The sequence below is a fragment of the Balaenoptera musculus genome, chromosome 1 (assembly GCF_009873245.2).
Source record: "Balaenoptera musculus isolate JJ_BM4_2016_0621 chromosome 1, mBalMus1.pri.v3, whole genome shotgun sequence".
In the NCBI taxonomy this organism is placed as follows: domain Eukaryota; kingdom Metazoa; phylum Chordata; class Mammalia; order Artiodactyla; family Balaenopteridae; genus Balaenoptera; species Balaenoptera musculus.
The window spans coordinates 80,923,851-80,947,821 of NC_045785.1; the positions used below are offsets into that span (position 1 = coordinate 80,923,851).

The window sequence follows — 23,971 nt, forward strand, 5'->3', positions numbered from 1 at the left end:
AGGTGAACAATTTATCCTCATCCTAGCAGCAATTAAAGGATAGGATCCTGAAGTCCCAAGTTCTTGTTACAAGCAAAAGTGTTTTTGTGTTGTTTTTTTTTTAAACAACTAAAAAATCTCGTATACTCACCCAGCCACCTTGAATGCTATGCCAAAGTAATCTTCTTTAAGCACAGCAATATCATTGTTTTATTCTACAAATATTAATAAAGTAGCTAGCACCAGATGCCTAGCACTGTACTAGGTTCTGAAAATCAAAGATTAATAAGACATGACTTTGGTGTTGTGCTTGCACTCTACTGAGAAAGGTAATAGCCAAACAGAGATAATGGGGACTGAGGTAATTTGGGGGAGGCTTTATAGGTGATGTTTGAGTGATCTCTTGGGGATTGATTACAAATTGATTAGAGATGAGGAAGGGAGAAGTCAGAGAGTATCTAAACAAGGGGAATGGCTTTTACAAAGGCATAGAGGTTCGGAAGAGCTTCATTTATTTTGGGAAAGCAAGTTGTATTGAATTGCTTCAAACAGCAAGGAACAGAGACTCCTCTGCATTACCTGAGGCAATAGGATATATGGAGAAGTGAGAAAAAAATAGGAAACAGCTTCAGTAGTCAAAAAGCCAGCTCTGGTGTAGAATTGGAAAGTTGCTTGGGATATGACAGCAATTGTACAATAAGACCTCATTGAGATATGGACCATTGTTCAAGACAATTGTAATAAAAATTCTTATTGCCATCCTACTATTAGCTAGACACTGGGCTGACATGCAGTGTTTTATTTACTCCCCTGTGAGGTAAGTCTTGTTGTTATTCCCATTTAACAGATAAGGAAACTGAGCCTTAGAGAAGAGGTAGTGGAGTCAGAATAAGAACCTTGGCAGTCTGGCTCCAGGGACATTAAAGTGACTTGCCCAAGGTCTCATGACCAGAATATGGACCCAGTCAGTCTCCCTTCTCTAAAGTACGGTAGTTATGCAAAATGATCTTCCAGTAACTTTGTTCCTTCATTTCTGCTTCTCTCCTTACCCATTCCTTTTTCTTACTCTACCTTGGATTTTCTTTGAAACTCTCTTAAGAGTGTGATCAATTGGCTCTTGATTATTATAGAACATCTCTGCTAGAGTTCACTTGTTTAACTACCACATTGGCTAATGGTTAACCTTGCCTCAGTCTGTTGTCCATTCAGATGTGACTAAGAGCATCAGGGACACGTGGTACAATTTGGTAGCTTTATTTGGAAGGGGTTTGTGAGTATGGCAGGCAAAGTAGTTGAAGGTGAATGGGTAAACTAAGACTAGACCATAGAGACTCTTCAGTGAAGAATTTGGAATGTATTCTGGAGGCAGTGGAGAATCATTGATGTTTTTAAAATAGAGGATGAACATAATTAGATCTTGAATTGAGGAAAGAAATTGGAAAAAAAAAGGAAACCAACTAGGATTTTGTAGTAGTCAAGGGATACATAATGGCAGTGAAAACGGACAAGGTGAAAGGGATTCCTGTGTGCAATTCATGGGCTTGGTGACTGATTACACGTGGAAACACAGGGAAAGAGAAGCATAAAAGATGGTGCTAATTCTTAGGACATTTGAAAGGGAGGAGTATAGTGAATGTTCAGGAAGCCATATCCAGGAGAACTGAAAATATGTCTGGAGTTTAAGAGGGAAGTTGGCATAGCAGATGTAGTTCAATGGCTGGTGGCATCACCAGCACCCAGTTGTCTAAGCTAAATATGAGAGAGATCCTAGGTTAGTCCCTTCCCTTCACCTTCTACTTCCAGTCACCAACTCCTGCCAGTCTATTACCTAAATATATTTTAAGTTAATCCCTTATTTTCTATCACCATTGATTCTCTCCTGGCTCACACCCTCTACATCATTCATTTGTGTTGCGCGGTAGTTTTTTTCCCCTTCATTCTCATTTTCCTGTAATTCCCCTTCTACACAACTAACAGGAGATATTTTGAAAAATAAAATTGCCCATGTTTTGAACTATTTGATCATTCCCCTTCAACTGTAAGATACAGTTAAGCTCTTTGTCTCTTATTCATCTTTATCCCTGCAGCTTCATGTGCCACTTCTTATCCCCTCAATACTCTGCTGACCAATTTGTAGCTCCACACTCAACACAAACCTCTGTAAGGAGCATGGAGGCAGGAGCTCCCCCCTACCTTGCCTTGCTTCCTTGACCAGCTCTTACGCAATCTTTAAAATTCCTTTTGGTTTTCCTTTTCTCTATAAGATCTTCTCTTAATGTCTGTCCCTGAAAAAAATTTACTAGTTTGTCCTATTGAGTATATCACACGCGTTAATTTTCAGGCCTGGTCTCCATACTCTTCTACAAACTCCTTGAGGGCAGATACTATGCTTTAGTCCCCTTTATGTCCCCAGTGCTTAGTACATGGTACATGCTCAATAAATTTTTAGTGAGAATTGGGTTTAATCAGTAGTCTAAAATGCTTTAGATGGGTGAATACAGTAGGTGACAGGGAAATAAGATGGAAAGAAGCTGGGCCTTGACACCACTGAGCCTTTGCTCCAGCCTATCCTTCCTCTAGAGTTTATTAGATGAGCCAGTAAAACCCTCCTTAATGTTTAAGCAGGTCTGAGTCAGATATTGTTACTTGTAACAGATAACAAGATATGCGTATAACTGATACAGGTGGTTTTATAAAATAAAAAGCACTGTATTTTCACATTAACATTTTTTAAAACATTCACTTTTTTTTATTTGACGAATACTCATGAGCATCTGTTACGAACAAGGCAGATTCCCTAGTGACAGTTGTATGGCTACCAGCTGCAATGCTTGTTTATTCACTTGGGGAGAAGTGGGGGATGGGTAGAAGGTGGGTGGGAAGGAGAAATAAATGGTGTATTTGTATTGTACAATTTGAGTTTTTATTAATGTTTGGGAGACCAATACATTCTTCCATAATTTTAACAATCGCTTATGAAAATAATTTATTGATTAAAATATTGACTAAAATGCATCTATTTGCTCATTGTTTCCAAGGTTCTGAAAGCTTTGTGCTCTGAAGCATTTGTTTTGTTTAGGGTAAAATACAGCCAAATCCAAAAAAGCAGTTATTGAGCTCTTGCTATCTAATGAAGGTACAGTTATTGCCTTTGGAGAGTTCATTGTCTGAATATAATATATTTTAATTATGTTAAAGTAATATAATTTTATTATTATAAAAATAATAATGATACAGTGACAGAAGTGCTGTAATAGAGGTATGTACCGAGGGATCAGAGGAAGGAGCCATTAACTGGGTCCTGGGGGAGTGAGTGTCAGTGGCAACATTCTAAGCTTTCGCTGTAATCGATATCTTTATCCATACTTGGACCTCCTATAGTGTACTAGTGTGATTGCCAGTTATATCCTGCAATACAGAAGTCCTCTGAGAATACATAACTTGCTGATGATAATGTTATACTATATGAAGTATTATTTAATATTTACAGAGCAGAAATATATGGTTACCACACAGAAAAAACATTGTGACAGTTTCTATTGTGATGCTGATTTCTGTTCTTCTGTCACTTTACATGTGAGCTTTACCATAATTATGTCTGCACATTAGTAAAGGGATTTGAATGGGCTTTCCTCGAGTCCATCATTTTAATAATAGATTAGAGCATAGTTCCATTTTTTGTGGGGTGGGCAATGGAAAAGGTCTTAAATGTCACATTCTTGACAGCCAAGCCTGCATTTCAGACTTGGTATTTAACAATAGTCAAAGTGCCGTGTACCAGTTTCTACACTGGATTGTGTATTATTGCGTGTGGTTTGCTGGTGGTGGTGACTGTTTACTTTTTTTGCTTCAGTTTTAGTAAGATTTTTTAAAATTGATTCAATAGTCAACAATCACATTACTTTGTGTCCTCTTTCCAAAATAAATCTAAAGTACATACATTATAAAGGAAAATCAACATAAGTAGCAGAAGATAAATTTTATTGGTAGAAGGAATTAAAAGGAAAAGATATTTTTTGATAAAATAGTCTTACTCTTTTAGTGTAATTACCTTTTGTTTTCGTTATAAATTTTAGAAAATTGCTTTCTAAACCAATGTTAGACAATGTTCTTTGGATGAACTGACAATAAACTCATTTTCATATAACTTTATTTTGTTTTCTCTGTATTTTTAGTTTATGTGTTATTTTTAAAGCTTATTTTATAAAAATGGGCATATTATATATTTCTAAGCATCACTAATTAAACTGTGGTTCCTTTTTATTCCTTATAGGCTTCTAAGAGAAGAAGTCCATACAGATGTTACTTTCTCTATAGGTTGTACTTTGTTCAAAGCACACAAAGCAGTCCTTTTAGCAAGGGTTCCTGATTTCTATTTTCATACTGTTGGACATACAAATAACTTAACAAATCATGAACCTGTTGCTGTGGAGAACTTTGAAGCTTCAGAATTTAGAATATTTTTACAGTAAGTGCTTTCTTCATCTTTTTTTCTCTTATATTTAAATCTAGTATGTAATTGTTTATTTTTTAAACATATGTGTTTTTATTTCATGTATTTTCATATCTATTTTATAACCTTCTAACTTAAATTCCATATTATCTTAGTAATTAGTGTTAGTAGAGGCTAAGTATTAGTATTAGAGTCTTAGAGGCTTAGTATTAGGAGAGGCTAATTTCTGCTTGAGATTGATCCTGAGAGAGGAGAAATATATCTGCTTTAGAGAACTGTCTATTCACATCCTTTGTCCATTTTTCAATTGGATTATTTGTCTTTATATCATTGAATTATAGTATTCTGGATATTAGGCTCTTATCAGACATATGATCTGCAAACATTTTCTCCCAATCAGTGGGTTGCCTTCACTTTCTTGATGGTGTCATTTATAACACAAAAGTTTTAGATTTTTTTTTTTTTTTTTTTTTTTTAATTTTAAGAGCTTTTAATTTGCGTAACAACCCTCTGAAGTAGGAACTATTATTATCATCCCATGTTATAGTAGATAAAACTGAGATACGGAGTTTAAATAATTTGCTCAAGGTACCACAGTTATGAACTGTCATTGCTTCTAACCTAGGCAGTTATACATCGCAACCTCAACAGACCACACCTGACATATTTTTAACCATTACACTATATCGCCTCCCAAAATGATGAGTTACATATCATTTATGTATAATAATAATCACAAAACAATAGTTGCTAACATCATTGAGCATGATTGCAAGCCTTTTATATGTGTTAACTCATTCATTTTTTAAAATTCATTCATTTAAGAAAAAACACAAGTTCATCAGAAGAAATGCATTTCCAGGTCTTGAGCTTTAGAAAAATTTGATTTTTAATATAAAGTGTTTTTTAAATTGTAAAAGGAATCTGTATTCATTAAGGAAAGTTTGCAAAAAGTGGAAAAGCAGAGAAGAAAATAATCTTCCATATTTCCACCATTCCAAAAGATCACAATAGAATTTTTTTTGGAATTTATTCCAGTTTTTCGGTAGGCAAATGTGAATATATTTGTTTGCATAGTTATAATCAGATGTTAGGAGTTAGTGATCATCTCTGACAAAAGGAGAAATTCCTGTGTTCAAATAAGGGGTCGTTCCCTTAGTGGGTGATGTAAATTCATACTGAAATTGCTTGCCTTCAGCTTCTGTCCAGATGCCTTGTGAACAGAGCCCTAGCCCATCCACATTTTTGTAGGCTCATTAAAATGTTCAGTCTGATGAGAGTTCTTCCTTATACTATTATCACCAATTTTTTTTTTTTTTTTTCTTTTTTTTTTTTTTTTTTTTTTTTATTCACACACACACACACTGTATTTTATTTTTACAAGACATAAATAGACTGACACCAAGCATTGTACATGGATGACCACAACAAAAGCAACAATGATTGCAATTACCAAACATGAAACACACTCATACTATGTCATAATATTGACATTCAGTCCAGTAATCCTCCACTGTAACAGCTCCTTTACTTTGCAGTGAAAATTGATTTGTATATTCTTTGCCTCTGAGTCCTTGTGGGATTTTTTTTTTTTTTTTTTAAATTCAGACAGAAAGTCACAAAAATTATACTCATCTCATCAGTTCACTCAGTCCCATGTAATTAATTTTTTTTTCATCTTGATCTTTTGTTAGCACTTTTATGAGTTCATCAGTTTTTCATTAGAGTTCTGAAAATGCTTATTCATTCAGTTCAGCAGTACAGTCAGTTACCAGAAACCTGTACTTGTCAGAGTCTTTTCCATGAATTTCTTGAAGATGAAACCCTTTTATAGGAACATATTTGCAAAATCATCAGAGTACACCCAGGACTGTCTGTAAATGACAAAAGACTTAAAAATGACCACGGTTAAAGATTTGATGAAAGTTCATAATAATGCAGTTGACAAGAAAATTAGTTATTTCTGAGATATACATTTTAAAGTAATAACTAGGATTATTACTTATAACATTATACCAGAACATATAAGATTTTTAGAAATTTCATGTAATGTCTGAAACATTTATATTAACATATTTCCATACATATTTCCATACAAATACAAATATAAGATTTTTAGAAATTTCATGTAATGTCTGAAACATTTATATTAACATATTTCCATACATATTTCCATACAAATACAAATATAAGATTTTTAGAAATTTCATGTAATGTCTGAAACATTTATATTAACATATTTCCATACAAATAACCCAATGAAAGTTTAGTATTAGTTGTTTTGTTTGTTTTTTTATACTGCAGGTTCTTATTAGGCATCAGTTTCATACACATCAGTGTATACATGTCAATCCCAATTGCCCAATCCAGCACACCACCATCCCCACCTCACCGCAGTTTTCCCCCCTTGGTGTCCATATGACCATTCTCTACATTTGTGTCTCAACTTCTGCCCTGCAAACTGGCTCATCTGTACCATTTTTCTAGGTTCCGCATACATGCATTAATATACGATATTTGTTTTTCTCTTTCTGACTTACTTCACTCTGTATGACAGTCTCTAGATCCATCCATGTCTCAACAAATGACTCAATTTCGTTCCTTTTTATGGCTGAGTAATATTCCATTGTATATATGTACCACATCTTCTTTATCCATTCGTCTGTTGATGGGCATTTAGGTTGCTTCCATGACCTGGCTATTGTAAATAGTGCTGCAATGAACATTCGGGTGCATGTGTCTTTTTGAATTACGGTTTTCTCTGGGTATATGCCCAGTAGTGGGATTGCTGGGTCATATGGTAATTCTATTTTTAGTTTTTTAAGGAACCTCCATACTGCTCTCCATAGTGGCTGTATCAATTTACATTCCCACCAACAGTGCAAGAGGGTTCCCTTTTCTCCACACCCTCTCCAGCATTTGTTGTTTGTAGATTTTCTGATGATGCCCATTCTAACAGGAGTGAGGTGATACCTCATTGTAGTTTTGATTTGCATTTCTCTAATAATTAGTGATGTTGAGCATCTTTTCATGTGCTTCGTGGCCATCTGTATGTCTTCTTTGGAGAAATGTCTATTTAGGTCTTCTGCCCATTTTGGATTGGGGTGTTTGTTTCTTTGATATTGAGCTGAATGAGCTGTTTATATATTTTGGAGATTAATCCTTTGTCCGTTGATTCCTTTGCAAATATTTTCTCCCATTCTGAGGGTTGTCTTTTCGTCTTGTTTATGGTTTCCTTTGCTGTGCAAAAGCTTTGAAGTTTCATTAGGTCCCATTTGTTTATTTTTGTTTTTATTTCCATTACTCTAGGAGGTGGATCAAAAAAGATCTTGCTGTGATTTATGTCAAAGAGTGTTCTTCCTATGTTTTCCTCTAAGAGTTTTATAGTGTCCAGTCTTATATTTAGGTCTCTAATCCATTTTGAGTTTATTTTTGTGTATGGTGTTAGGGAGTATTCTAATTTCATTCTTTTACATGTAGCTGTCCAGTTTTCCCAGCACCACTTATTGAAGAGACTGTCTTTTCTCCATTGTATATCTTTGCCTCCTTTGTCATAGATTAGTTGACCATAGGTGCGTGGGTTAATCTCTGGGCTTTCTATCTTGTTCCATTGATCTATGTTTCTGTTTTTGTGCCAGTACCATACTGTCTTGATTACTGTAGCTTTGTAGTATAGTCTGAAGTCTGGGAGTCTGATTCCTCCAGCTCCATTTTTTTCCCTGAAGACTGCTTTGGCTATTCGGGGTCTTTTGTGTCTCCATACAAATTTTAAGATGATTTGTTCTAGCTCCGTAAAAAATGCCATTGGTAATTTGATAGGGATTGCATTGAATCTGTAGATTGCTTTGGGTAGTATACTCATTTTCACAATGTTGATTCTTCCAATCCAAGAACATGGTATATCTCTCCATCTGTTGGTATCATCTTTAATTTCTTTCATCAGTGTCTTATAGTTTTCTGCATACAGGTCTTTCGTCTCCCTAGGTAGGTTTAAGTTTTAGATTTTTAATGTAGCCTAGTTTATCTAATTTTCTTTTGTCACTTGTACTCCTGCTATTGTAGATAAGAAACCATTGCCTATTCTAGGGTCACAAAGAGTTATTCTTATACTTTCTTCTATGAATTTTTTGGGTTTATGCTTTTAACTCTTACATTTAGGTCTGTGATCCATTTTGAGTTAATTTTTGTGTATAATGTAAGGAAGGGTACCAACTTTATTCTTTTGTGTGTGAATATCTAGTTGTCCCAGTACTATTTTTGAAGAGACTATTCTTTCTCCATTGGATTGTCTGTACAGCCTTGTTGAAAATCAGTTGCCCATTGCTATGGACTGAATTGTTTCCCTTGAAAAGTCGTATGTTGAAGCTCTACTCCCTAATGTGATGGTATTTGGAGATTGTGCCTTTGGGAAGTAAATTAGCTTTAGATGGGACCTCATGATAGGAATAGTGCCCTTATAAGAAGAGACACCAGAGAGCTTGTTCTCTCTCTTTCTCTTTCTCTGCCATGTGAGGGTACAGTGAGAAGGTGACTGAGTGCAAGCCACGCAGAGAGTTCTCACCAGAACCCCACCATGGTGGCACCTGATCTTGATGTCCAGCCTCCAGAACTGTAAGAAATAAAATTCTGTTGTTTAAGCCACCAGTCTATGATTTTTGTTGTGGCAGCCCAAGCTGGCTAATACACACATAAACGTTAGGGTTTATTTCCGGTCTCTAAATTCTTTTCCATTGGTCTGTATGTCTGTCCTTAATGCCAGTGCCAATTATCATTTTAACTTTTATGAGAAATCAGAGTTGGATTTTTGTATTTTTATGTCCTGAATCCTAGGTATTTTTTAGATGCTAGTCTTTTAGTTATTTGCTGACATACTTTTTGCCTATAATCAAAATCATGTTGACTTTAATGTTGAAAATTCTTTTTGGATAATTAAACTTTAAGTATATGTGTGTGATTTGGTGTATTTTTCTTCATTTTATGCTCTGACAGTTGCTTGAATGATCTGTTTTTATTATTTCAGAGTTTCTTATATGAAGCTCCAATAAACATAAACAGAAAAATGCATAACCTTGGCTTCCTCTGTTTGTAAGAACAGTACAACATACTATAATTTAAACAGATACTTTAAGTGCAATTTAGAAAATCATTATCATTTTCCAGTATAGATCATAATAGGTTCATCACTGAGTTCCAACCATCAATTTAAAAATATACACTTTTGTTTTTCTAGTAGGTGGTATAGTGGCTTTGTTGTAGAGTAGGCTCTGTGGTCAAGCCAGGTCTACCACTTCTAACTGAGTGAACTTGGACTGATCACTTACATTAGTTTCCTCACCTGAAAAATGGGCATAATACCTACCTCATAGCATGGTTGTGAGGGTTAAATTAGATGCTTATGAAGCACTTAGCACAGTGACCTGAGATATAGTAAGCACTGAATACATTATAAGTATTATTCATAGTAGTAGCCCTTTGATAGTGTACATTTCTCCAGCTATTGAGTGTATGTTTAGAAAAAGATGCTTCGGAAAAGTCAAATTTTTATATGTTAGAGAAAGAGAAATTACATTAATGTTATCCTTTATTTGTTGTCTTTAAAAGTGTTAGAAAAAAAGATTGAATGAGAGACAGTATGGTAGAGTGGAGGAAGCACTGGACTTGGCAACAAGACAGAGATATGCCTCTGGCTGTGCATTACCTTGTTTTATGATTTCTTTGAGCCTCAATTTTCTCATATTTAGAAAAAGGACATTGGAGTAAATGGCTTTGTGCTTCCTAGCACTTCACAATCCTCTGTTTTAAACACTTAATCACATTCTGTTTTGTGTTAGGTTAGTGAAGTATGTCTGTGGTTATGTAAGCTCCTTGAGATTAGATCATCTCATCGATGTGAGCATTCCCAGTGGTATCTCATCAGTGTCTTGTGTATAGAAAGTGCTTGTGATATACCTCCCCCTTTTTAAAAGGCAGATTGTATTGAAATTTCTCTGTGTTAATATAAAGCATAAGGAGAGAATTATAATGTGGAGTATTGAGATTAACATTTTTTAGTAAAAATTCTGATAACATAGATTTTTAAATTTTTATTGTATGAAATGCAGTCCTTATAAGTATCTTCAACACACATCCTTCTCTTTAAATAACCAATAAAGATTTTGAAGTATCCTGTCATATTGCTACTTATTGTAGGGTCCTTTGCTATGCACTAAAGTTAGAGTAGTAAGTACAGTCTTCGAAGAAATTTTTTATGTACCGTGTCTTCAGATATGGCTCAAATGATTGGCCCTGGAAAGTAGTTCCTGCTTTATGACCTCATGATTAAAATTCAATAAAAATCTTTGATTTCCTAAGACTTACCACATTATAGTTGTGTGTGCATGTTTTTGTGTGTGTGTGTGCGCATGTGTGTGTAAAGGAAAGAAAAAAGGGAAGACCTTTAAATTTTCAATTTAACATCAATAACTGGGAAATGCTAGTATAAAATGTCAATCAAGTAAACACATAGAACAGCAGCACAGTATAAAAGATTCCGTTTCCCCTACAGCTTTCTCAGGTGGTGGCTATTTTCTCTCCCACATCCCTTATACTAGTAGGACTGAAGTGGGTGGAATAGGTGTCTTGTAATATTAACTATATATATATGTAACTTGGCATCTGGGGCCTCACTAACTGGGGAGAGACTGCCCCTTCCAGAGTTAGCTAATTCCCTGAGCATGCCTTTGATATGCAAACCAAGTAATCCTGAATCCATTCCTACACCCACCTCTTCTGTCTGGTTCTTATACTCTAGAAGGCAACACTCTTCTTCCCTAATCATCCCAGAGCCGGGTACCAGACAACTAAAGACCACCCTTATAGCCCAGAGCCCCCTCTCCCCCAAATTACTCAAACTATTTAATCCTAAACTTGCTCAGCTGCTTACATTGCCTCACCCATTCCTTCCCACAAAAACCACTTTTGCCTGTGCTTTGCCCTCCCTGTTTTGTCTCTAAATAGACCCTGTTGCTTCCCCATGTGGCCCTACCTGGCATGGTATGCCCCATTCCTCTTGTGAACTGTAAGTTGTAAACTATCTATTCACTGGTAGTCATCTCCTGATCAGTTGGCCTCACCATACGTGAATAAACCTAAATTCCCAGGTAACTTTTTTTTTTTTGCCATGTGGCTTGCAGGATCTTAGTTCCCCAACCAGGGATTGAACCTAGGCCACAGCAGTGAAAGCCCAGAATCCTAACCAGTAGGCCACCAGGGAACTCCCCCCAGGTACATTTTAAAACACTTGAGAACTTCATTACTGCCTCTAGACCTTTCTCCCTCCCTTCTTCCTAAACCCCCTGTCTTTGAATCTCATTTTACCAATCTGTACCACTGGTCAGTCATCCATAGACCCTTCCAGGTCAGTCCTCTTCATTCCTCAAAGAAACTGACTTTGTCAGTTTCTCTAATAACTTAATTCTTGGTAATTGCAATTGCCATACCCATTAGCAGGCACTTTCCACTCTCTCCTCCCCCCACTTCCTGGCAACCAATAATCTACTTTCTGTCATTATGGTTTTGCCTATTCTGGGCATTTCATGTAAATGGATTTTTATAGTATGTGGCCTTTTATGTGTGGGTTTTTAAACTGGGTGTGATGTTTTCAAGGTTCATCCATGTTGTGCTGTTTATCAATACTTCGTTCCTTTTTATGGCTGAATATTTCATTGTGTGATGGATCAAGGGTTGCCAAGACCATTCCCAGGTTTGATGATTCACTAGGAGGATTCATAGGACTCGGCATATAGTTATACTCTAGCCTCTGATTTATTACAAAGGAAACAAAAGGAAAAGGTACATGGGGTGAAATCCACGGGAAACAGGACACAAGCTTCCAAGGGTCCTCTCCCAGTGGAGCCACACAGGCCATGTTTAATTTTCCTACAATGAGTTAGGACAACAATTCTGTAATGTTGCCAACCAGGGGGGCTCATTACAGGTTCAGTGCCCAGAGTTTTTACCAGGAGTTGGTCTCCTGCCTGATGTGTACCCATATTCCAGACTCCTAGAAGGAAAGCATGTGTTCAGCATAAACCATATTATTTGTATAAACAATGCATAAGCTAACAACAGCTGAGCCACCCTTGTCATTTAGAGAATGCTAGGAACACTGTTGAAATAATGTTCCCAGATACCAGCCAAGGACAACTCTTACAATCAAGTCTTTCAAAAGATAGCAGTCCCACCTATGTTAACTCTTTTCTGTACATATGGATATAAATTGTGTTTATACATTCATCAGTTGATATACATTTCAGTTGTTCTGACTTTTTGGCTGTTATAAATAATTCTACTACAAACATGCATGTACAAGTTTTTGTGTGAACGTATGCTTTCAATTCTCTTGTGTTATGTACGTAGGAGTCGAATTGTTGGGTCATATGTTAAACGTTTTGAGGAACTGCCAGACTCTTCCAAACTGGCTACACCACTTTACATTCCTACCAGCATGTATGAGGATTCCAATTTCTCTGTGTTCTTGACAACACTTGTTATTATGTCTTTTTGATTATAGGTACCCTAGTGGGTGTGAAGCAGTAACTCATTGTGGTTTTGATTTGCATTCTTCTGATGGACAGATGTCGAATATCTTTTCATGTGCATATTGGTTGTTTGTATATCTTCTTTGGAGAACTATCTGATCGCATTCTTTGCCCATTTTGAAATAGGGTTATTTGTCTTTACACTATGGAGTTTTGGAAATTCTTTATATATTCTAGATACGAGTCTCTTATCAGATATATGATTTGCAAACATTTCTCCCATTTTGTGGGTTGTCTTTTAACTTTCTTGATGGTATCCTTGAAAGCACAAAAGTTTTTAATCTCTATGACTTCCATTTTATTTTTTCTTCTATAACTTGTGCTTTTAGTGTCATATCTAAGAAACCATTGCCTAATCCAAGGTCACAATTACTTATCCTGTGTGTACCTTTTTAGTTCTTACATTTAGAGCTTTGACCTATTTTGAGTTAATTTTTGTATATAGTGTGAGGCTAGGGTCCAACTTTGTTCTTTCACATTTGGATATCTAGTTGTCCCAGTACCATTTTTTTTGGGGGGTAGGTAAGAAGTGGATTTACTTAGAGAGATACACAGATACATTCCGTATACAGAATGTGGTCTGTCTCAAAAGGCGAGAGTGGCCCTGGGAGGAACACACTCCACAGACAGAGTGTGGGCCGTCTCAGAAGGTGAGAGGCCCAGCACCGTTTTTTTTTTTGTTTTTTTTTTTTAATTTTTTTCTGCCTTTATTTTTTTTAATTTATTTTTTTATTTTTAAATTTATTTATTTATGGCTGTGTTGGGTCTTCATTTCTGTGCGAGGGCTTTCTCTAGTTGTGGCAAGTGGGGGCCACTCTTCATCACGGTGCGCAGGCCTTTCACTGTCGTGGCCTCTCTTGCTGCGGAGCACAGGCTCCAGACGCGCAGGCTCAGTAGTTGTGGCTCACGGGCCTAGTTGCTCTGCGGCATGTGGGATCTTCCCAGACCAGGGCTCGAACCCGTGTCTCCTGCATTAGCAGGCAGATTCTCAACCACTGCGCCACCAGAGAAGCCCCCAGCACCGTTTTTTGAAGAGACTTTTCTTTTCCCATTGGATTGTCTGAATACCTGTAAAGGAAAAACACCCTCCTGTGTGTCTCCTTTACTCTTAATACTCTGCTCATTGAGTACTTTACTTCTGACACTTGTGGTCACCAAATTCGCAGGAGTTTTTCCCCACACCAAGCAATTCTGAGGTTCTGCAGATGCCAGCTGGGTGTCCTACAGATTTAACTCAGTTCTGACACTATTTACCTGGAGATTGTTACCTGTGCCTCAGGTTGTTACCTGTGCTTCTGATCAACTGGCTATAAATGTAGATTCCTATGACCCCTTCCTCAGGTTCAGTTAATTTGCTAGAGCAGCTCACAGGACTTAGGAAAACATTTTACTTACCATATTACTGGTTTATTATAAAAGGAAGAAATTCAGGAACAGCCAGATAGAAGTGATGCATAGGGCAAGGGATGTGGGAAGGAGCTTCCAAGCCCTCTCTGGGTTCACTACTCTCCCAGCACCTCCATGTGTCCACCAACCCAGAGGCTCACTGAAACCCATCCTTTAGGGTTTTCATGCAGGCTTCATTACATAGGCATGATTGTTTAAATCATTGACTGTTGGTGATTAATTCAACCTCTCCCCTCTCCAGAGGTGGAGGGGAGAGCTGAAAGTTCCAACCTTCAAAGCACTTAGTTGGTTCTCCAGGCAACCAGCCCCCATTTTTAGGAGCTTTCTAAAAGTCACCAACTTCACTAATGTAAACTCTGGTGTGGTTGAAAGGGGCTTGCTATGAATAACAAAAGACATTCATTTCACCTTTATCCTTCTGGAGCTATTTCAGGACCTGGGAACAAAACTTAAGTACTATAATAAAAGATGTTCTGTGGCTTTTACATAGGAAATTAGAAGGGTTTTAGAAGCTACGTGCTGGGAATAGTGGACAAAGACCAAATATATAGTTCATATTATAAATCACAATATCACAACACCCCTGTTGAAAATCAGTTGCCTATAAATCTATGTTCTAGACACTCAGTTCTATTCCACTGATCTATATGTCTATCCTTATACCAGTACCACACAGTATTGATGGCTATAGCTTTGTAGGAAGCTTAGAATTCGGAAAGTGTGAATCTTCCAACTTGGTTCTGTGTAAAGATTGTTTTGGCTATTCTGGCATTTCTATTTGACTTTGAGGGTTGGCTTGTCAATTTCTGCAGAAAAGTAGCTGAATTTTGATAGGTGTTGCACTGAATCTGCAGATTAATTCAGAGAGTATTGCCATTTTTATAATATTAAATCATCTGGAATGTGTTTCCATTTATTTAATTGCTTTCAGCATTGTTTTGTAGCTTTCAGGATATGCCTTGCACTTTTTGTGAAATACATTCCTAAGTATTTTATTTTCTTGATGCTGTTGTAAATGGAATTATTTTCTAATTTCATTTTGGATTGTTCATTGCTAGTGATTTTTGCATATGGATCTTGTACTTTGCAACCTTGCAGAACTTGTTTAACAAATAGTTTTTGGTGAATTTCCAAGGATTTTCTATACACATGTTTGCCATTTGTAAATGAAGATAGCTTTACTTATTCCTTTCCAATCCAGCTTATTTCTTTTTCTTGCTTTATTGCCCTGGCTAGAATCTCCAGTTAAATGTTGAATAGAAGTGGTAAGAGCAGACAGACATCCTCTGCTGATCTTAGGAAGAAAGCTTTCAGTCTTTTACCGTTAAGTCTGATGTTAGCTGTGAGTTTTTCATAGATCTCCTTTATCAGGTTGAGGATGTTTCCCTCTACTGTATTCCTGGTTTGCTGACTGTTTTATTATGACAAGGTGTTGGATTTTGTCAAATGCTTTTTTTTTTTGCATCAACTAAGATGATCATGTAGTTTTTGTCCTATTGATATGGTGTCTTAGTCCATTTGGGCTGCTACAACAAGACACTGCAGACTGGGTGGCTTATAAACCACAGAAATCTATTTCTTATAGTTCTGGATGCTGGAAGTCCAAGATCAGAGTGCCAGCATGGTAGGGTTCTGGTGAAGACCCCATTTTGGGTTGCAGACTGCTGACTTCTCATTGTTCCCTCACATGGTGGAAGAAGGCAAGGGATCTCTTTGGAACCGCTTTTAATAAGGGCACTAATCTCATTCATGAGGGCTCCACCTAATCATCTCCCAAAGGCCCCACCTGCTAATATCATCACATTGGGAATTACCTTTCAACATATGATTTTAGGGGACACAAACATTCAGGCTATAGCATATGGTATATAATATTGATTTTCATCTGTTTAACTGCCCTTGAATTCCTGAAATAAAGCCTAGTTGGTCATGATGTATAATTCTTTTTATATGTTGCTGGATTCACTTTGCTATTATTTTGTTGGAGATTTTTTCTCTATATTAGTAAGGAATATTGGTCTGTAGTTTTCTCTTCTTGTGATGTCTTTGTCTGCTTTTGTGTCAGGATAATACTGGCTTCACATAATGAATTGGGAAGTGTTCCGTCTTATATTTTTTGGAAAAATTTGTGAAGGATTGGCATTAATTCTTCTTTAAACATTTGGTAGAGTTCAGCAGTGAAGCCACCTGGTCCTGTGTTTTTCTTTGTGAGAAGTTTTTGATTACTAATTCAATCTCTTTACTTGTTATTTGTCTATTCAGATACTCTGTTTCTTTTTTTTTTTTTTTTTAATTTTTATTTATTTTACTTTATTTATTTATTTATGGCTGTGTTGGGTCTTCGTTTCTGTGCGAGGGCTTTCTCTAGTTGCGGCAAGCGGGGGCCACTCCTCATCGCGGTGCGCAGGCCTCTCACTATCGCGGCCTCTCTTGTTGCGGAGCACAGGCTCCAGACGCGCAGGCTCAGTAATTGTGGCTCACGGGCCTAGTTGCTCCGCGGCATGTGGGATCTTCCCAGACCAGGGCTCGAACCCGTGTGCCCTGCATTGGCAGGCAGATTCTCAACCACTGCGCCACCAGGGAAGCCCTCTGTTTCTTCTTAAATCAAGTTTGGTAGTGTGTATCCTTCCTAGGAATTGTCCATTTCATTTAGGTTATATAATTTGTTGACATTATATATTCCTTTTTTAACATTAAAATTTTTTATAGACTACTTTTCAAACTTTCTGTTATTTTAGATTGATCTTTCCTCTAGTTAGTCCAGATTAGAAAGGTTTTAAAACTATATAGCCGTTATCTATGAAAGCAGCACGCTGGAAAACTAGCTTTTAAGAATCACTGACGTTATTTTTATTAATATTTTACATTTTGTCTTTTAGGATTGTATACTCATCAAACAGAAACATAAAAAACTATGAAGAGGAAATTCTCAGGAAAAAGATAGTGGAGAGTGGAGTATCACAAAAGAAATGTGACTTCAGTGTTGGAAAGTGTACTGACAATGATGGAAGGTCATCTGTAGGTAAAAGATCATCTGATCATTCTTTTCTGAAGCATGAAATTCCAGAAGATAACAAAAAAGAGGACGTTCCAGAAGATAACAACAAAGAGTACAATTTAATTTCCTCTGGTGAGGTATTTTTTGTGAATTTTTATAAAATTTTATAGCCATGAAAGTAATTATATTCTGATACAATTAGAGAAAAATATACTTCAAAAGGCAGCTCTACTGATCACTTTTTATAAGTAAATGAAATAAAAGTAAATGAAAGTCAATATAATAAAAATAAATGAAAGTAAATAATTTATGGGTAAATGGAAATAATAATATGGTCAACTCCCAGTTTTCCTAAGTAATTAGAGATGGGGTTATTATTAAAAAATACACACATAATTCATAATTCTCCTTTTAAGCCTCCGTATATTGTCATCCTTATTCTAATCTACACCAATAAAAGCTTTAGCAGACTATAGAATCAATTCTGTTGTAACACAAATATGCGTTCCTTAAAAAACACCATGCAACACAAAAATCACCAATACATTTTGTCATGACACAAAATCACTGAAACTTTTGTCATGACACATTTTTAAAAGATAGGAACCTAATAAAACTGGTTAACATAGTTTTACCCATGTTAAATGGTTCAGAAATGCATAAGTACTACAATAAATGTGACATTTGACCTTGAAAAAGACCTCTAGTTTGTTTGTATAAGTGGGTGTCAGAGGGTTGCAGCTTGTGAATTATTGTGAATTGGTGGAAGGAGGATGTTAAGGATATAGATATATATATAGTAGATATTCTAACAGGAAACTCGAGACCCCTGGATCAGAGAACAGACTGTTTGTTACTTACAGAGCATCTCAGCACCACTTCCCAACCCTCAGTCCCCACGAGGCTATGTGATGAGGGCCTGATGTTACCTGCCCTGCACGTGCAGTGGGATTGCACCATAGGAGGGGAACACCAACATTATGAGACTTTTATAGGCTGCTGGCAGATCTGCCCATCCTCCTCTGCAGAGAGAGAGACACCTTTACTTTGGAAGGTAAATAAATCTTCTCTGGTGAGGATAAGGTAGTTTCAGTACCCTAGAGTGTAAGGAAATGGTTTTGAGGGGAGGGTAGTCTCTGAATCTTTCTGGAGCATCACATTATCTCTGACTTCTAAGACATATTTGTTGTTTAACCATCCTTTATCCAAATTTGCCAGTGCTCTGCTCAGAAAGGCCAGACCGTACAGAAGCACAAAAATATTCATAGAAAATGGTCTCCCAGCAGTTGCTATCTGAAATCAGATAGAAGTTTGTAACACCAGAAATGGGTAGGTGTTGGGTGAACTGAGGTATCTGGTAGATGTTTTAGGTGTTTGTGTATGTTTTGTGTATTCTTACAGGGCTCAGTTCAGCTTGGTGCAGTTCTTTGCATTGACCTAGTGTTTCTCATGGATTAGCTTGCACCTAAGAGGGAAAAATCAAGAGCACAGTGTCAGAGAAGACAAAGGAAGTTTCAAGGAGGGTGGCATTGACAGTATGCAATACTGCAAAGGAGTTAATAAGATGTGGACAAGCAAGTGTCTGGTAAACCAGTCAACACGGAGGTTTCCCTGGAGTGATGGAGAAAGTAGATGAAGGCAAGGGGTTGAGGGGTAAATGAGCTCTATTCACTTATACTCAAAACTTGTTTGGCCACTTTAATAGGCTGCTATGGGACCACGCAGAGCTCTAGACTATAGGCAGGAAAAATGGGTATCAAATACCAGCTCTGCCAACTTCTCTAACTATGTGGCCTTGGGAAAGTCCCTTACACTCTCTGAGTCTTAGAGTCCTCATCTATAAAATCAGTCTGTAACCACTTACTTCTTAGGACTGAGACTAAATGAGATAATTAAAAAATATGAATAGATCTACCTCAAGCCTAGAACAGGCATGCATGCATGTATTCATTCATTCACCATAATGAGATACGGTGAACATATATAAAAGGAATCTAACTAAGCTTAAATCAGTTTGTTTTTACTGTTGTAGCACTAAACACCAGTAATAAAACTCTTTAGTTAACAGATACTTTCAAATACATCCAATTCTACTATAACACTTGTTATCTAAACATGAATTTGATCCAACACAGTTGACACATTAGGGAACAATTTGAGCATAATGGGGCTTTTTCCTTTCCTTCCCTCTTGGCCACTCCTCAGTCTCCTTTACTGGAACTTCCTCTTTCTGCCCCTTAAATAATTGGTATTCTCCAATTTTTTTTTTTTTTTGAGCTTCGTATCTAACCACTGACTAGGCATATCTGTCTAAATATACCTTAAATATCTCAAAATTTAACTTGTGTCAAACTGACCTAATCATCTGCTTTCTCAACCTGCTCTTTTCTTAAATACTGTATCAGTGTGAATTGTATTACCATCTTTCTCCTCAGTTACTCTTTTACCCTTCATTCGATTCATGATCATGTCTGTTGATTTGTCTTCTAAATATTCTTAAATACTTCTCTTCTTTATCCTCCTGCCATTTCTTTATTTCAGGAATTTGCTATTTTCCTTGAGAATTTGAACCCCAGCTGGTCACCAGGCCTCTTGTTGTGCCACCGTCCATCTCTATTTTACAGAACAACGTCCATCAATTGCAAGCGTGGTCATGGCACTTCCCTTGTTAAAATCCTGCAGTAGTCTCACACAGCCTTAATATAAATCCCAGCTTCTTTCCCGTGGTGCAAGGGGATGTTGGGAACTGACTCCTGCCTAGAACGCTGCTGCCTCCTGTCTTCACAACCCCTCATACCCCCGAGCTCTATTCTTACTGACTTACTTGGCATTTCCTCCTAAGGAAGTATATTTTGCCACTTCTGTTCTTTTGCACTTGCTGTTTATTCCTGAAATACTATTCTAATCATTACATTGAGTATCAACTTTGTGCTAGTTTTGAAGATTTGATAGTGAACAAAACAGATAGTGTTCCTATTTTGCAGTTTAGTAGGAGGTACAGTCAGGTAAGTTATGTACCAAGTGTGATAAGGACACAGATAGGGCACATGTAACCTAGGCTTAGGCCTTCAGAGAAAGCTACATGGAGGGAGTGATATCTGAATTGAATCCTGAAGGAAAAAGAAGTTAACCAGGCATAAAGAGTTTAGGGGAGAAGTGTTCCAGGCAAAGGAAACAACATGCCTGGAGGCAAAGAGAACCAGGCACATAGCAAATTTGGAAAACCAGAAATGGTTTGTTGTGGGTGTAGGGTAGAGTAGGGGACAGGAATGGTCAAAGTAAGGGATGAACCTGGATATATAAGCAAAAGCCAGATAATGAAAGCCTTCTATAAAGGATGACTTTATAGTCTATGGTCCAAACTGGGATTCTTTTGAGAGAGTGAAAGATGAAAAATTATTACTGCTGTTGATAATTATTCTGGGGCACAAGGCATTAACTGGACTGCCCCAGGCAAACCAAGAGATATGGTCACCTTATTCATAAGCTATTTTAAGGAGTTTAGGTGGTACTATTTTGCAGGCTTAAGGAGTATGAACAGAGCAAATTTAAGGTAGAGTGGAATGATGACTTCTGGTTGTGGAACAGTTTTGGGTTTCTGTGATTTTGTTTTTGTTTTTCTGGATACCACTTCTGACACCAAATGTGTGTGGTTTTTTCCACACACCAACCAGTTCTCCCAGCACCAAATGGGCATCCAACAGTTCAATTCTGACAGTTAACTATCCAGAGTTAGCACAGACCCCACAGGTTAAGGACTTAGTCCCACAATATTGCCCCCACTTCAACACAAGTGGAGTGCTTAGGCTACTGTAGGGGAGAAAAGAGTTCCTTCTACCCTCTTAGGTTCTGTGACTGGCCTACGAATTAAACTGAAATAAGACAGATTAACAGAAGGGGGAAAAATGGTTTTCATTACTTTCTTTTGTACCAGGAGTTTCACAAAGAAAGGAGATTCAAGAAGGTGGCCAGATGATTGAGGCTTATATATCATCTTAGGCTAAATGAAAGAAAGGAGTTTTGGGCTACTAGGTGGTGGAGGCAAGTTATGGGAAGGTGAGGAGAGAAAATGTATAGTGAATAAGGATTGTCTTGTTATGCAAATAAGAGTCAAGTGATGAGAATAGTAAGGAGATATCTTTACTAATGGAAATTTCCTTTACAAAAGGGAAAATTTGTACTTTTATTTTTAGGCAGTTAGGGGGATGTAAATAGCTTTTCCTGCATCTGCTCCTTCTCAAGTACCTTTAGCTCAAAATAATCCTCATGCCAAAGTGGCATGTTTTGGGGTGACATATTCTGGCGCTTTTTACTACCCAGGCTTGTGCCCAGTGACTACAAATTCAGGAGTTCCCATGACCATCCTCCTCCAAGGTTCAATAATTTGCTAGAATGACTCACAGAACTCAGGAACACATTTCTCTTATGTTTACCTGTTTATCATAAAAGATATAATTTAGGAACAGCCAAATGGAAAAGATGCATAGGGCGAGGTATGGGGTGGGATGGGCAAGGACAGTATACAGAACAAATTCTATGCCCCCTCAGGGTGTGCCATCTTTCTGTTACCAAGTCCAAGCTCGCTCTGCTCGCCGCATGACAGGCCAATAAATCGGAGACGAGGTGTTGAGGCAAGGAATACGACTTTATTCGGAAAGCTGGCAGACCGGGAAGATGGCAGACTAAAGTCTCAAAATAACCGTCTTATCGGGGTTTGGATGCCAGTTTCTTTTATAGCACAGAGAGGGGGAGGAGATGAGGAAATAAAGTAAAAAGGCCATAAGTTTTGCAAATATCCCCTGGAATGGCCAGCCTCAGGGAGGGGATGTGTTAATTTCTTCTTTCTTGCAGCCATCCACGGGGTGGACAGCGTCAGGATGTTTCCCTGAACAAAGGCACTTTGGTTTAACATTCAGGCAGAGGGGCAGGGTTCCCCGGGGGAAGGCCATTATGTATAGACAGTATCCTTTTAGTGAACAAAAGCAGTGGGAAGCAAGGGTTAAAGTAAAAGAAACAGATCCAATATGTAGTCAGATTTGGTTCTTCCCTGTTATATTTCCAACAAGTCAGTGTGTTCACCAACCCAGTAGCTCCCTGAATCTTATTGTTCAAGAATTTTTATAATTCAATCTATAGCCCCCTTTCCCTCCCTAGAGATGGGGGGGAGCACTGAAAGTTCCCACTCTTTAATCACATATTTGTCCTTTCTGGTGACCAGCCCCCATCCTGAAGCTATTTAGGAACCCTACCCTGAATCACCTCATTAGCATAAACTCAAGTAAGACATTCCTATAATTTAGGAAATTTCAAGAGTTTTAAGCTCTGTGCCAGGAATGGGGGAGAAAGACCAAATATATATTTTTATTATACCACACTGTGATATATCAAGTTCAGGAGGCTATTTGAATATATAATTGGGAGTTGAGATAGGTAATCATCTATCAAATTGACTTGGTTTTCTTTTGAAAAGTTTCTAGATTTTCCCTTTGTGTCAGAAATTATGCTCTGATCTTTGAATCATCGAAATGAAGACCATTCCTTCTGAACATCTCCCACTAATTTATGTGCTTTAAGTCTTCTATAGGAATATCTGGAAGTGGTAGGATCTGCCTCCTTCCCCTTCTTTATTCTGGTTGGAGTTTTATGTTTTTTCTTCAAAAATCTTTTTATGTAGTATTTGATACATTAATTTATTCAACAAATATTTATTGAGGATCTATGTATCAGGACTATTCTAGGTCTAAGGGATACTTCAATGACTAAAGTGGACTTCCAGCTCTTTTGGAACTTAGATTCCAGTTAGAGAAGGTATGGTGGGGGTGGAGATAGACAATAATGTAGTAAAGACGTTAGAAGGTGACATGCTATAGAAAAAATAGGACAGAGGAAGGGGGATTGGGAGTGCTAGTGATGGGAGTTGCAATTTTAAATGGGTGGTCAGAGTCAGCCTTGATTAAAAGGTGATGTTTAAACAAAGATTTGAATCCAGTAAGGAAATTAGCCAAGTGGATATCTGGGAGATGAGTGTTCAAGGCAAAAGAAATGGCAGTAGAAATATCCTAACATGGGAACATAACTTGCCATTTGGAGGAATGAGAGAGAGTTCAGTATGGAAATAAGCAAAAGAGTAGACAATGAGATTAGAGAGGTAGTGAGGAGCCAGATGTGGGGCTTGATAAGCCATTGTAAGACTTTGGCTTTTACTCTAAAAAAAATGGAGAGAACCATATTGTTTTGAATTGGGATGGTGATGCCAAAAACTTGGCCTCTGTGCACCAGTGCTGAATCAAATCTTGGAGACAGTTTTGGGTGAAGTAGAAAAGAGTAGCTTTATTGCTTTGCCAGGCAAAGGGGGACACAGCGGGCTCCTGCCCCTCAAAAACTGTGTGTCCCAACCTGGGAAGATTTGATGAGAGTTTTGTAGCAACGGTTCAAGGGTGAGGTTGCTGATAAGATTAAGGTGTGTGCAGGGCCTGCACTCCTTTAATCTGGCTTCAGGTGGTCTCCATATAAGCTTCTCTGGTTCTCGAGGCTATCAAACCGTGACCTTCTCTC

General features: G+C 37.5%; 1 protein-coding gene across 1 annotated transcript in view; it reads left to right on the top strand.

Moving 5' to 3' along the window:
* BTBD8 (BTB domain containing 8) overlaps positions 1-23,971 on the top strand; it is a 95,175-nt gene that overhangs the window by 1,499 nt on the left and 69,705 nt on the right. The window contains exons 2-3 of the mRNA XM_036845505.1: positions 4,253-4,447; positions 17,298-17,548. Of these exons, the coding sequence (XP_036701400.1) occupies positions 4,253-4,447; positions 17,298-17,548 (446 nt within the window). The remainder of the gene's footprint in view (positions 1-4,252; positions 4,448-17,297; positions 17,549-23,971) is intronic.